This window comes from Carettochelys insculpta, chromosome 15 (genome assembly GCF_033958435.1).
Source record: "Carettochelys insculpta isolate YL-2023 chromosome 15, ASM3395843v1, whole genome shotgun sequence".
NCBI lineage: Eukaryota > Metazoa > Chordata > Testudines > Carettochelyidae > Carettochelys > Carettochelys insculpta.
Window position 1 is genome coordinate 36,491,288 of NC_134151.1, and position 13,691 is coordinate 36,504,978.

The following is a 13,691-nucleotide window of genomic DNA, read 5'->3' on the forward strand; positions in this document are numbered from 1 at the left end:
TGACGCTGATTGTGATCAGTGAGGTTTTTCAATTATACAAACTTCCTTATAATGATAAAAACGAGCTATGATATAACATAATTATACGGCTGAGCATTATGGTTTAACCTGCAGCTACCCTTGAAGGTCACTGTAACCAGATTTCATTGGTTTAAAAATGTTAAGGGGGAGGGGGCACTGAGATAACTTGCCCTTGGCCCCACACCCTCCTAGGGACAGGTCTGCTTCGTGTTGCACATCTGTATTAGCTAACGAAGTATGCCTCTGTCTGAGAGATGCTTATGCATAACAAGGGCGTTACATTTTTCCAGGTTGGCTGCCTGCATCTTTTCCATTCTCAGGACAAAAGCAATTATATTGTGCAGAGTGGATCCATGTTCAGGGTGCCAATGAGGCAACCAGGTTGGAAAACTCAGCCCAGCATTCTGAACCTGGCTTTTTGTAGGGGCATGCAGGGGTCAGATTGCCTGTAAATTGTGCCAAGTGTGATTTGAGAGACTATCCCCTTCTTACAGTTTGTAACGTCTACAACTTGTGTTCTGTTTTGTTATTTCAGGAGCAGAAGGCACAGTGTTCCCTAAATCTATAGAAACTCCCAGTGTCAGGGCAGACCCCTTCAAGGAACTAAGGTAAACTTTGGAATATGATTTCAATGTAACTCAGTGGCACCTTGTTGGAATTCTGCATCCTGAGTGGCGGCGTTTCTATCCCTGCACGAGCAGTTGAGGAATTCCCTTTGGAATGCACTGAGCAGAGATTACAGGCTAACCTCAGAGAGGGAATGCTGTGGAACAGAAAGGAGAAAAAAAAAGCACTTTAAAGCAAATCTCTACGCCTGTGTCAAAAGAAAGCATGAGTCATGAAACCGTCATCTTTCCTCTGTAACACCCTTTGCTTAGCCAGGGCTCAGTCTTCAGAAAGGAAAATAGAAATATTTTCCTGGCTGTAGCAACTAGAGGTAATGGAGGCCATGTTCAATCAGAGGAAAGGACAGCAGGCAAAAGGATGAGGCACTAGTAGACTTTTCTCCCTTATAGAAATGTGAACCCCTTCTCTGACCCGCTAACGGTGACTATCTGTACATGCAAGTCTCTGTTGCTGGCATTCACAGAAATACCAGAGAGCACCACATAGTAGGAATAAATAGCACCACTCTAGAGAATCAGCTTTGCCTTCACTTGAGTACAGAATTTTATTTATTTCATCTTGATAATTCCTAGCTCTCTTGTAGCACTTTTCTCCAATAGATCTTAAAGCACCTCATAATATTTAATGTGTTTGCCTGCCCATAACAGCTGCAAGGCAAGGCAGCTATCCTCGCTTCATAGATGGAGAACTAAGACACCAAGAGGCCAAGTGACTTGTCTCATGTCACACAGGCAGTTCATGACAGGGAAGGGATATGAACCAAGGTCTCCCAAGATCTAGAGTACTGTACTACCCACAGGCCATCCTTCCTATGTACTCTAAGAATGGGCAGGGTCAATCTGGATGAACAGCCTGTGGCGCTTCTGAGTGTGGGGGCTGGTTATGGGAACAAACTCTTCCAACAGTGTCTGGTTATTTTGATGAATGTGGGGGTGCAGCTGGAAAGAGGGACTTGGCCAACACAGGGTCCAGAAGGCAACACACAACACTTCCCAGTTTGAATTTCATTCTGTTTCAGTTGCTGAGGCTTGAGCTGCAGGGAGAGCCTTGCCCGCCACTTACCAGCTACAAGGTCATTGAGTCCAATCCCCTGCTCAAAGCAGGGATAATCCCAACTAAATCGTCCCAGCTAGAGCTTTGTCAAGCCTGTACCCGTCTCTGAGGAAGGAGATTCCACCACATCTGTAGACAACCCAATGCAGAGCTTCACCATCCTCCTAGTGAAGTAGATTTTCCTAATATCCATCTTAGACCTCCCCCACCACAACTTGAAATAATGAGGAGCAATGGTCTCATCTGTCACCAGTGAGAACGTCCTCTCTGGGACACCCCTTCAGAAAGTTGCAGGCTGCCATGTGATCACCCACCCCACCTTACTCTTCCCTTCTGTTGACTAAATAAGCCCAAATCCCTCAGCTGGTCCTAAATCACGTGCTCCAGCCCCCAAAGCTTTTTCATCACCCTGCACTGGACTCTGTCAAATACATCCACATCCTTTCTGCAATGCGGGTGCCCAGAATTAGATGCAGTATCCAGATGTGGCCTCACCAGTGCCAAATAAAAGGGAATAATCACTTCCCTAGATGTGCTGGCAGTGCTCCTACTAATGCACCTCAGTATGCTGTTAGCCTTCAACAATGCAACAGGATTTTGGTTCAGTTCTTTAGGAAGTTCACCGTGTTGCTATCTGCTCCGATATAAACCCTGCTTCCTCCCCTTCCATATTTTATTGTTTTCTTCAAAGTTTTGTGGCAACCCAGAGCATGGCAGTTCAGCCAGCGTAAACCCACGTGCAGCATCTCCAGGGCAGAAAAGGAGAGATCATACGGGAACTTAAAGTAGATGCCACCTCCCTTCCAGTGAGTGCTGCTGGCAGACAGCCAGTGGGAATAGCATGAGCAGAAGAAAGGTCAGGCAGGCAGAAGACGTACTGGTACAACACATCCCCTGGCAGCCTTCACAGCAAGGATCGTGACTTGAGATAAATTTTTCACTGTCCCATTTTCAGAAGTTGCATGGGCACTTAGGAGCCTAACTTCCACTAGGCTTTCTGTAAATGGTTCTTGGGTGCTATTGAACACTGCATCCATTTGCAGGAATTAAAACTGCTCTGCACCAGTGTAATCTCCAAGGGGAGAGGCACTAGGATTATGTTGTCTACATGGCCAAGTCATCTCAAAATAACAGCAGTTATTTCAAAAAAACTTTGGCAGCATCTAAATGATGCACACGCTCTTTTGAAATAAAGTTGAAATAGCGGGTGCATAATTTCAATTCTGGTAAACCTCATTTCCTGAGGAATCACACCTATTTTGAAATATGCCGTAATGAGCTCCAGCGGCACTCTTTCAAAAGAGCACTATGGGCCTGGAAATACTATTTTGAAATAGCTGGGTGCTATTTTGAAATACATGTTGTGTGTGGCTGTATTATTTTGAAATAAGATATTTCGAAATAGCTGTTTCAAAATATCTTACTTTGAAATAAGGCCGTCCTGTAGCCATTGTCAAGGGCATCTTTGTTCACAGTGTTCCAGACAGGCTCAGGGCAGTGTTAGATACACCTTCCTAACCAATAAATGATTCATTCTCCATAGGTATATGAGTCTCTTGAAGCATATGCAGCTCAAGTGTCTTGCATTAAATGTTTTCTTCTGGGAGTAAAATACAGTTCCAAGAGAAAGCAATCTTAGCCCCAGGACACTTTCTGTTGTCTTCCTCTTATTGCTAGCAATGCTGTACCTCCTCAATATTATAGAAGCTGCTGCTTTACTGTGATCCAAAGAGCCTTATCTGCTGTGAAGAGGGACTGAATGAGTTGTTCTTCCTGATTTGCTAGGCACGTCTGGGGAGATGAGGAGGTTACAAACAGCTATGCGAGATAGCTGGCTAGATCACTGGACAGGGGATGAAAATTGTTAGGGCAAAATGACGGAAAACCTTGTCACGTTGTACAGTGATAAAAAGAGAACTATTTTTCTAGAAACTGAAGAAAAATACCCTGTTCTCAGTCAGGTATTCTGGCACCTGCAGTTCCAGGAGGCTGTTGATGAATCCGAGAGGGTTCAGAGAAGAGCCATGAAAATAATTAAAGGATTGGAAAACCTCCTTTCCGGTGATAGACTCAAAGAGCTCAAGACCAGTTAGCTTAAAAAGTGAGGAGTATGGGCACATCTATACTTGTGGGAAGATTGACCTGGTCAGGGTCAATCTTCGGGAGTTCGATTTTGCATGTCTGGTAAAAACGCACAAAATCGATCTGTCTGGGCTCAGCAGTTGACCCCTGTACTCCTTGCCATTATGAGGAGTAAGAGAGGTCGACGGGAGAAATACTCCTGTTGACCTCTTTAGTGAGGACAGTCCGATAAGTCAAGTTCCGATACATCAAGTCTAGCTACGCAATTGCTGTAGCTGGAATTGCATAATCTGAAACTTCCAGGTCTAGCGTCGATCTGGCTTAAGGCACAATTTAATTACCATGTGTTAGTACCCACGGGGTAACAAATATGTATAATCAGACTCTTCAATCTAGCAGAGAAAGTTATAGCATAATCAAATGGCAGAAAGATGGAACGACACAAATTCAGGCTGGAAATAAGGGAGTTGGGGCCGGGGAGAGTAATTAACCATTTTGGACAGGGAGAGTCATTAACCGTTGGAACAACTTACCAAGGGATCTGGTGGCTTCTCCCTCAGTGACCATTTTCAAATCAAGACTGGATTATTTTAAAGAGATCTGCTCTCGGAATTACTGTGGGGACATTCTCTGGCTTGCGTTACACAGGAGGTCAGAGTAGACAAGCACAGTAGTCCCTTTTGGCCTCGGAATCTGTGGCACTATTTTTTGGCCTGTTATCTTGTATCCAGGTGCCAACTGCATCATTCATTCCTCATGGTCCAAATGACACAGACTCCCTGTCTAGCATATCTATTTCCTATTTTTGGTTTTATATCAATTTCACTACGTTTCCTGTAGGCGGCTTCAAAATAAGATGACAGCTACTGTCATTACCAGGAAGAGAGGAGACCAACTGCTCTCATCACCACTGGGGAATCAAACCATCTGTGTTTCTTCCTACTTTTCCTCCTCTGCTTCAAATACAAAGTGATTTCTCCACCCCATAATGTCAGTCTCCGTCACTCCCTCTTTCCAATTTTTTCCCTACCCATCCCAAAAGCTACCTTTATTAGTGTGTTTCTGTCACTCAAAATGACATGTTCCAGATGATATTTTCGGCAGACATATTGGCTTGTTCTTGCTGTGGAAAAGTCTTTGTTTACTTACTAGTCACTGAGTGCTTTACAAATGGCTGGTTCCCTTTCCAGAGATGAGACAATCTAGCTGGTCTTTGTTGAGCAGCATTAGTTTCTGCTTCGTCATTTTCTTTCATTCTCATTTTCCAATGTCTTTGGCTTGGGATAGCTCAGAAGTAGAGAAATAGTTTCACAGCATTCCTCTGAAACAGACGTGTGTGGCATCTGTCATTTCACATGAGGGAGAATCATAAGGGCTGTGTCTACACTAGCATCCCCCTTTTCAAAAGGGGATGCTAATAAGATGCTTTGGGTATGCTAATGAGGTGCTGCAATGAATATGCAGCGCCTCATTAGCATAATGACAACTCCAGCACTTTGAAAGTGCCGCTTTCGATCGCGTGCGACTTGTCTACAGAGGTTCCTTTTTGAAAGGACCCCGCACACTTTGAAATCCACTTATTCCTGTAACCAAATAAGAATAAGGGGATTTCAAAGTATGCAAGGTCCTTTCGAAAAGGACCCCATGTAGACAAGCTGCATGTGATCGAAAGCGGCACTTCAGAAGTGCCGCAGCCGCCATTATGCTAATGAGGTGCTGCTTATTCATTGCAGCACCTTATTAGCATATCTCAAAGTTTCTCATTAGCATCCCCTTTTCAAAAGGAGGGTGCTAGTGTGGACATATCCAAGGAGACAAGAATTGGTTCAGTGCTGTATGCATAGATAAATCTGAGCTACATTGTTGTTTTGTATCTGTTTGCACAGATTGCGATGAATCTCTCCCAGGCTGCCCAAAGGCTTGTATGTTCCATGGTCCAACAAAAAAAAACCCAATGAGTTGATTATCAGTTTTGATTTCGCTGAGAATTCTAAAGCTCATGGATGCTTTGTCTAATGCACTGATGATCATTGTTAATGCTACGTATTCCGCTACATGCTTTCTAAAGCAATCATCATTAATGATTAATAGGTAGAGCTGTTTGAAAAAAGATGGAAAATGGTTTTTTTGCAAAACATTTCTAAATGTTGTTAATTTTTATCTCAGATTTTAGTTTTGGAAGTTTTCAACCTTCATAAGTTGTTTTAAAAAGAGCATAGTATGTTTGTAAAAATGTGTATAAAAATTTGTTTATTAGAAATTTTCTGACCATGTTACTAAAAAGTATGGGCCATTCCAGCCTAATGCATAATAGAGAGGTATTCAGAAATTAATTTTGACAGTTCAAGCACTTGTAATGATGGACAAACTGCAAACATTCTTCACCAAAGAATGAATGGACACAGAGCAGACATCAAAAATCTCCAAATACACAGACCTGTCTGCCAGCACTTTAATGAAGTGGGCCATTCTGTTAAAGATCTGAGAGTTTGTGTTCTGGAGAAAAGAGATTTTAATAACTGTCTACAGAAAGAGTGTTTGGAATTTAACACATTAACACTTGGTTTAAATAGGGACAGCAATTATCTGACCCGTTATAAGGACTCTTTCACATACTTTGATGTTTGACCAAATACTTAACTTCCCCCACCTCTCACTCCCCTCTTTCTGCTCTGTCATCTGATTTGCCAATCTTGATAACATTTTTTCCGGTTTGTCAACTTTGATAACTATTTTTGGACCTCCATGCTTTATATATTGGGTCTATTCTGGTAAGGCTATAGATCTGAAGAAGTGGGTCTGTCCCACGAAAACTCATCATGTAATAAATTATTTTTAAATTACTTTGTCAGTCTTTAAAGTGCTACATGACTGCTTTTTTCTTTTGTAATGATCCCTGTATAAGCTTGCTTTTGGTACAAGTTCATAGAATCATAGAACAACAGAGCTGGAAGAAACCTAAAAAAAACATCAAGTCCAGCCCCCTGCCCTAGGCAGGACCAAACCCATCAGATCAGCCCAGCCAGAGCTTTGGTCTGATAAGATGCAGTAAAGGATGAGAGGTTATGTAGTGTGTAAATACTTGTACTGTCACCCATGCCTTCTTTTTGGATCTCCATATCACCGGTAATGATGCTTTATTCCACCCTTTCAGTGCTCGTGGGTTTTGTGAGTGATACACAAGGAGAATCATAGAATCGTAGAGCTGGAAGAGACCTAAAAAAGCTATCAAGTCTAGCCCCCTGCCCTAGGCAGGACCAAACCCATCAGATCAGCCCAGCCAGGGCTTTGTAGAGCCGAGACTTAAACACCTCCAGGGATGGAGACTCCACTGCTTCCCTGTGTAGACCATTTCAATGATTCACCACCCCCCTAGTGAAAAAGTTGTTCCTAATGTTCAACCTGGACCTTCCCAACCGCAACTTGAGACCATTGTTCTGTGTTCTGCCATCTGTGACCACTGTGAACAGCCTCTTTGCAACCTCCCTTCAGTAAGTTGAAGGTTGTTATCAAGTCCCCCCTCACTCTTCTCTTCTGCAGACTAAACAGTCCCAATTCCCTCAACCTTTCTTCATAGGTCATACGCTCCAGCCCCCTAATTAGTTTGGTTGCCCTCCGCTAGACCCTCTCCAGTGTATCTACATCCTTCCTATAATTGGGGGCCCAGAACTGGACACAGCACTCCAGATGCAGCCTCACCAAAGCCAAATAAAGAGGAATAATCACTTCTCTGGATCTACTGGCAGCACTCCTCTTGATGCAACCTAATATGCCATTAGCCATCTTGATGTGCAGCGATGGGATCACTTGTGTGATTTTTCAGAAACACCTTTCTCCATGAAATTGTTTTCTTTAAACCATTCCCAAATTATTGCTGTTGGCTCCATTACTGATCTCTTCTTGATAGCTACAGCTATCACCCCAGGTTCCTTTGTTCTCCTGGCCTAAAGATGTGTCTATCCTGAAATGGTCATTAGAAGTTACTTGGCAATAATATGTACAGAAGTCTCATGGGAGGTGGAGTGCCATTCATTTACTCTGAGGGCTTATCTATGCTTCCCGTGCTGAAGTGATGCACTGGTGGAGTTGCACCTCTGTTAGGCTTAGTGAAGCCACTACCTTCACTGATGGCCATGCATGTCCCATCAGTGTGAGTACTCCCCCTTTCTGTCAGCAAGAGATGCCTGTCTGTCATACAGTCTGTGGTGGGGGTTATGTCACTATAACTCCGTTACTCAGGCTCTCTCTCCAGATCACCACCTTGTCTTGGTGAATGGGATTGGGTGTTCCAATGAACCCAAGAGTGATGCCATAGGGAGTCTTGTACTCCCAGCAGGGTCACCCATGGCAGCAAAGACAAGGGGGAAGGTCCAGACAAAGAACGATCCTAAAAGTCCTCAGCGGCAGAACAGGCAGAGGATAGCAAGGGTAATGCTGCAATGGCTGGGAAGAAGTGTGAAGGCTGCAGAAGACAGGAGACTCCCAGTTGTCATGGATTCCATGCCATTGGACCTGAGTTTTCTATCCCTCAAGAACCATGTGGTAGCTGGAGGGCAACAGTCCCACCCCCACATTAAAAGAAGTCATGCACAGGCATCTCTCTCTGTATATTACTCCCTTAAACCTAAGCCCGACGGCAACTGGTGACTGGAGGAGGATTGTGAAATCTGGAAGCTTTTAGTCATGGACCAGCACATAGGCAGTGGATGTATGTATCAGTTGTCCTGTTTCAAGGACTTGTAGAACAGTCCAGCTGCTGCATCCATAACTGAGCAGCCCTATTTAGGAGTTGGCCTGCTCACCCCACATGGGGACAGAGCTAGAAAAGGTGCCCTAAGCACAGTCCACATCAACCTCCCTGACTGGATAACTGTGTCCAGTGGATTCAAGTCTATGTGGTCAAAATGAAACAGTAAACTTTGGATTGTGGACTATTCAGACTCTGATGGACAACCCAGACAGTGAGCAACCTGAAAGACGCAATGCAGTTATTGCCCATGAGCTGCGATGATTCATCATCAATATACCTACCCCAGCAGAAACAGGAAGATCAGAAGGAGGAGGAGGAGGATGCACATTTTTCTGGAAAGGAACTTTGAAGGAAGAAAAACAAATTAATAGAGTAGGATTGGCCGTCAAAAATTATCTGACAAAGATCCTGTCTGATTTGATGAAATATCTGAAGTCCCTGTCGGCATCAGTGAGTGTCGCATGACTCTCTGCTGGAAACTTGCCAAAAAACAACAGGCAACTGTCATCATTGCTTATGCACTAACTCAAGACACCAAAGATTGCATGAAGGAGAAATTCTACACCCAATTGGACACAGTCCTGAAAAACATCCCCAACGAAGACAAGAATATTCTCTTGAGGGATTTCGAAGCCAGAGTTGGAAGAGACACGGACCTCTGGCAGACTATCATTGGGAAAGAAGAAATTGGCAACAGCAATGCCAATGGAGAGCTCCACCTTACGAAATGTGTGGAACACAAGCTCATCATCACGAACACCCTCTTCCACCAGAAAAACAAATTTAAAACCTCATGACAACATCCTTGATCACAGCACTGGCACCTCATAGAATATGTCATCGTTCACACTCAGGATCGGTGTGATGTACTTCTCACATGTGCAATGACTAGTGCTGATAACTGCTGGACCAATCAGTGCCTTATTCCCTCCACGGTGGGGGTGTCTCAGCCTGGCGGTGGGATGGGTTGTTACTGTCAACAGAAGGCACTTGGCAGTCTGGTCACTCCCCAGGTTTTGTCAACAAAATCCTTTAATCTAGCCAGTCTTGGGGTATAGAGTTTTCATACCCCTGTGACGTAGTTATACTGACATAGAAAATCTAAAAAGTGTGGGAATGATGAAATCTTTTGAAAGAAATGAGAGGGGAGGGAGTAGGAGAAAACAGAAAATGGATAAACCCAAACTGGAAGAAAATGAGTAGGGCATAATGTCATAAAATTAGTGCACCTGTTGCCATTTCATAGCATACACATACCACCCTCCTTAAGAGAAACAGGGTTTGTTTTCAGACCCATCACATGTGATCACTTCTGTAATATTTAGGGGGTTTCTGGGCACTGCTGAGAGAACCTACCCTGGGCAAATTGCTTAAAACCAGGCTATTTACAGCCCAGATCAGGGTCTCCTTCTCAATAAGGTGAACCAAGCCAGCCACACACATACCTCTGCCAGCCCCTCTGGGCAGCCAGAACCTACCCAAGCAAACCCACAGATTCTCCAGCAGTTCCTAATGCACAAACCAGCAACCTTCCTTATTCAGGTGAGAGGTTATGAAAACCTATTTCATCAAATCCACACTGATTCTTCCAGCCCCCAAAAGGACCGGCCACATTCCCAGATCAATATAAACTTAGATCTTACCCAAAATAGTATAGTGTGCCAATCTTGTAGTGTCTAAAACCTGAAGGTTTATTAATAGCAAAATAAAGAACTGGGTGTGAGAGAAAAATTGGTAAAGTGGTGAATTGCATGCATCAATTAAGGCTATTGATCAGGATATAGCCATTGGTGAAAGCTGCTATTCTTGAGAGTCTCTGAAAATACATTATCTGAGGGATGGGACCATAGTCTACACAGGCTTAGTTCATGAGGGCTGAAGACAAAATGGTCAGTGCCAGGGACATCTTTATAGACTAGCCATGTGGAGGGAAAAAAACCCTTTCTCCTTCACATAGACAATGGGGGATCCCCTCATGAGGTTGCCTATTGTGGCATTCTGCCATTGGCCACTGGGTTAGACAGCATGTCTCAGTCAATGTGCATTTGAACTCTGAGTCTCTGTTCTTTTATTCAGTCCATGTCACCTAACTGGGAGGATGATCACACCTTCCATTGTGAATCCTTAGCTCTAAAACATTTCTAATACAGGTATAGAGCCAGTATCTACAACTTTACATACAAACATGACACAGAATCACAGAAGGGACCTCAGGAGGTCATCTAGTCCAGCCCCCTGCTTCAAGCAGGATCAACCCCTACTAAGTCATCCGAGCCAGGACCTTGTCCAGCCAGGACTTAAAAACCTCAAGGGATGGAGAATCCACCACCTCTCTAGACAACGCATTCCAATGCTTCACCATCCGCCTGGTGAAGTAGTTTTTCCTAATATCTAACCTACACCTTTCCCTCTTCAACTTCAGACCATTACTCCTTGTTCTGCCATCTGACACCACTGAGAACAGTTTCTCACCTTCCTTTCTAGAGCTCCCTTTCATGAAGTTGAAGGCTGCTATTAAATCACCTCTAAGTCTTCTCTTCTGTAAACTAAACAAGCCCAAATCCCTCAGCCTAACCTCATAGGTCTTGTGCTCCAGACCCTTAATCATTTTTGTTGCCCTTCGCTGAACCTGCTCCAGCAAATCCACATCCGTTTTATACTGGGGGGCCCAAAACTGGACACAATATTCCAGATGTGGCCTCACCAGTGCCGAATAAAGAGGAATAACTACTTCTCTAGATCTGCTCGAAATGCTCCTCCTAATGCACCCCAGTATGCCGTTAGCTTTCTTGGCTACAAGAGCACACTGTTCATTCATATCCAGCCTTTCATCCACCATAACCCCTAGGTCCCTTTCCATTGTACTGCTGCTGAGCCAGTCAGTCCCTAACCTGTAACAATGTTTGGGATTCTTCTGCCCCAGGTGCAGGACTCTACACTTCTCCTTATTGAACCGCATTAGTTTTTTTTTGGCCCAGTCCTCCAATTTATCCAGGTCCCTCTGGATTCTCTCTCTACCCTCCAACGTATCTACCTCTCCCCCTAGTTTTGTGTCATCTGCAAACTTGCTGAGGGTGCAACCCAGTCCCTCATCCAGGTCATTAATAAAGATGTTGAATAACACCGGCCCCAGAACCGAGCCTTGTGGCACTCCACTTGAAACAGACTGCCATCCAGATATCGAGCCATTGACCACTACCCGTTGGGCCCGACCATCAAGCCAGCTTTCTATCCATCTTATAGTCCAAGGATCCAATCCATATTTCCTTAACTTATGGACAAGAATATTGTGGGAGACTGTATCAAAAGCGTTGCTGAAGTCAAGGTATATCACGTCCACTGACTTCCCCATGTCCACAGAGCTTGTTACCTCGTCATAGAAACTAATCAGATTGGTCAGGTGGGACTTGCCCCTGGTGAATCCATGTTGGCTACTTTTGATCACTTTCCCCTCTTCCAAGTGCTTCAAAACGGATTCCTTGAGGATTCCCTCCATTATTTTCCCAGGGACACAGACATACAAGTGGCATAACCAGGTTCAGGGAATGACCAGCTTTCATAATATACCTCACCTGGCACAAGATTTGGTGCAAACTAAATACAGTGGTTACAGAAGTGGTTTTATGCTTATTGCAAAAATCAGGTAACATCACAACCTCCAACATATATGTCCAATGCCAGCTTACCACCTCTGTCTATGCATCATCCCTCAAAAGTGCTTTTTACCATGTGTTACCATTGCAGCATGAAATCCTAACATACTGGGTTGAATTAAGGTACCAGCCATTGAGGAGACTAAGAGCAAAAGTGGTTCTTATCAGAGCAAAGCCACGCCAAAATACCACCATTTCATTAGCCGTGTTCATGCCGCTCTCGTTTTTGTGTTGTGTAACATGAATAAGAAAACATTTCTTGATCCCTGCTGTGTGAAACTTTCTTCTAGGCAAGGACAGATGAGTATAAGGTACTTTGGTGCCAAGAGCAAAGTAAAAAGAAATCACATAGCTTGAAAATCTCCACATGCAATGGCCAGTACAAGGACTTAAATGGGACTTAATGGTTGCATAGGCCTTGCTCTGGTCTCTTGCATGGGGCTGAATTTCACCCACAAGCGCTATGGCATAAAAATATTTTGCACGAGCAAGCAAACCTAGGTGACTTGTTCTTTCCTTAATATTCAAACACAGTTAAGGGAAAATTAATCCCTTGGTGTCTGAAGAGGTAATTTTAATCAAAGTTAATTATGAACCCCCTAAAAATATCAACTGGCTGACGATATGCTCTTGCAGTTGGATTTTATTAGTACAATTCTCCAGTTCCATGTAAAGTACTAACCTATCTAAATAGTCCAATTGAGACCTATTGTACCAAAGAGTAATTTAAATACATTGTTCACCTAATGCAGCAATATTCATTTTGTAAAATAATCATTCTCCATGAATTAGGGTTTCTTTTCATCCATGTTTCACTAGGCAGCAGAGGCATTGCTAATGAATGGCAACACAACTAAAATCTCAGTCTAAAATCCATTCCATTCACAGGGAAATACAGGTCAAAATGAGAGGAAATGTGAATGACAAATGGTATTAAGAGTTGAAACAATTGTTGGGGAAAAGAAGCGTGTTATTAAGTGTGCAATGCCAACCCGTATTTTAGAAGTGTGTCATAAACACGAGTCTAGATCATCAGCAGGTGTCAGAGGTAGGGTGGTTTACATCAAGTTTGAATCTGGCCTCTGCTTATGTTCATGGATTGAACATGAAGGATCGATTCTGTTCTCAGTTACCCTAGGCAGCCCTGCTGAGGATAGTAGAATTGTGATAATTTAACTGAGAGCAGGCTCTGGACCTATGGGAGAGTTTTACGTCTGTCATTCTAACGTATGTTGGAGCCATATGCCCCTGTGCAGACTCACCACTCCAGCACCTCCTGCTGATCGTTCTGGGAATTGCTTCCCCAATTAAGTATGCCATCTTTGGGCAGCATCTCACCTATTGACATCTGATGTCTCTCAAGTCTGCATCTGGACCCACAGCGCTCTCAGAGCACAGTGTCCTCTCCTGGACACAGACCACTGGCTGTGCACCATTCAGTCCTCCTCCTTGGTTCCCAGCCTTGCCACTTGCTTTGGTGGTGAGCTGCAGGCCCAGTCTAGCCA

The 13,691-nt window shown here is 43.9% G+C and overlaps 1 protein-coding gene across 6 annotated transcripts in view; it reads left to right on the forward strand.

The window, feature by feature from the left end:
- The window catches only part of SGCD (sarcoglycan delta), a 626,611-nt gene that overhangs the window by 554,765 nt on the left and 58,155 nt on the right, over window positions 1–13,691 (forward strand). For all 6 annotated transcript variants that reach the window (XM_075009828.1, XM_075009824.1, XM_075009826.1 and 3 more), the window contains one exon: window positions 557–629. In XM_075009828.1, coding sequence (XP_074865929.1) covers window positions 557–629 — 73 coding nt within the window. The remainder of the gene's footprint in view (window positions 1–556; window positions 630–13,691) is intronic.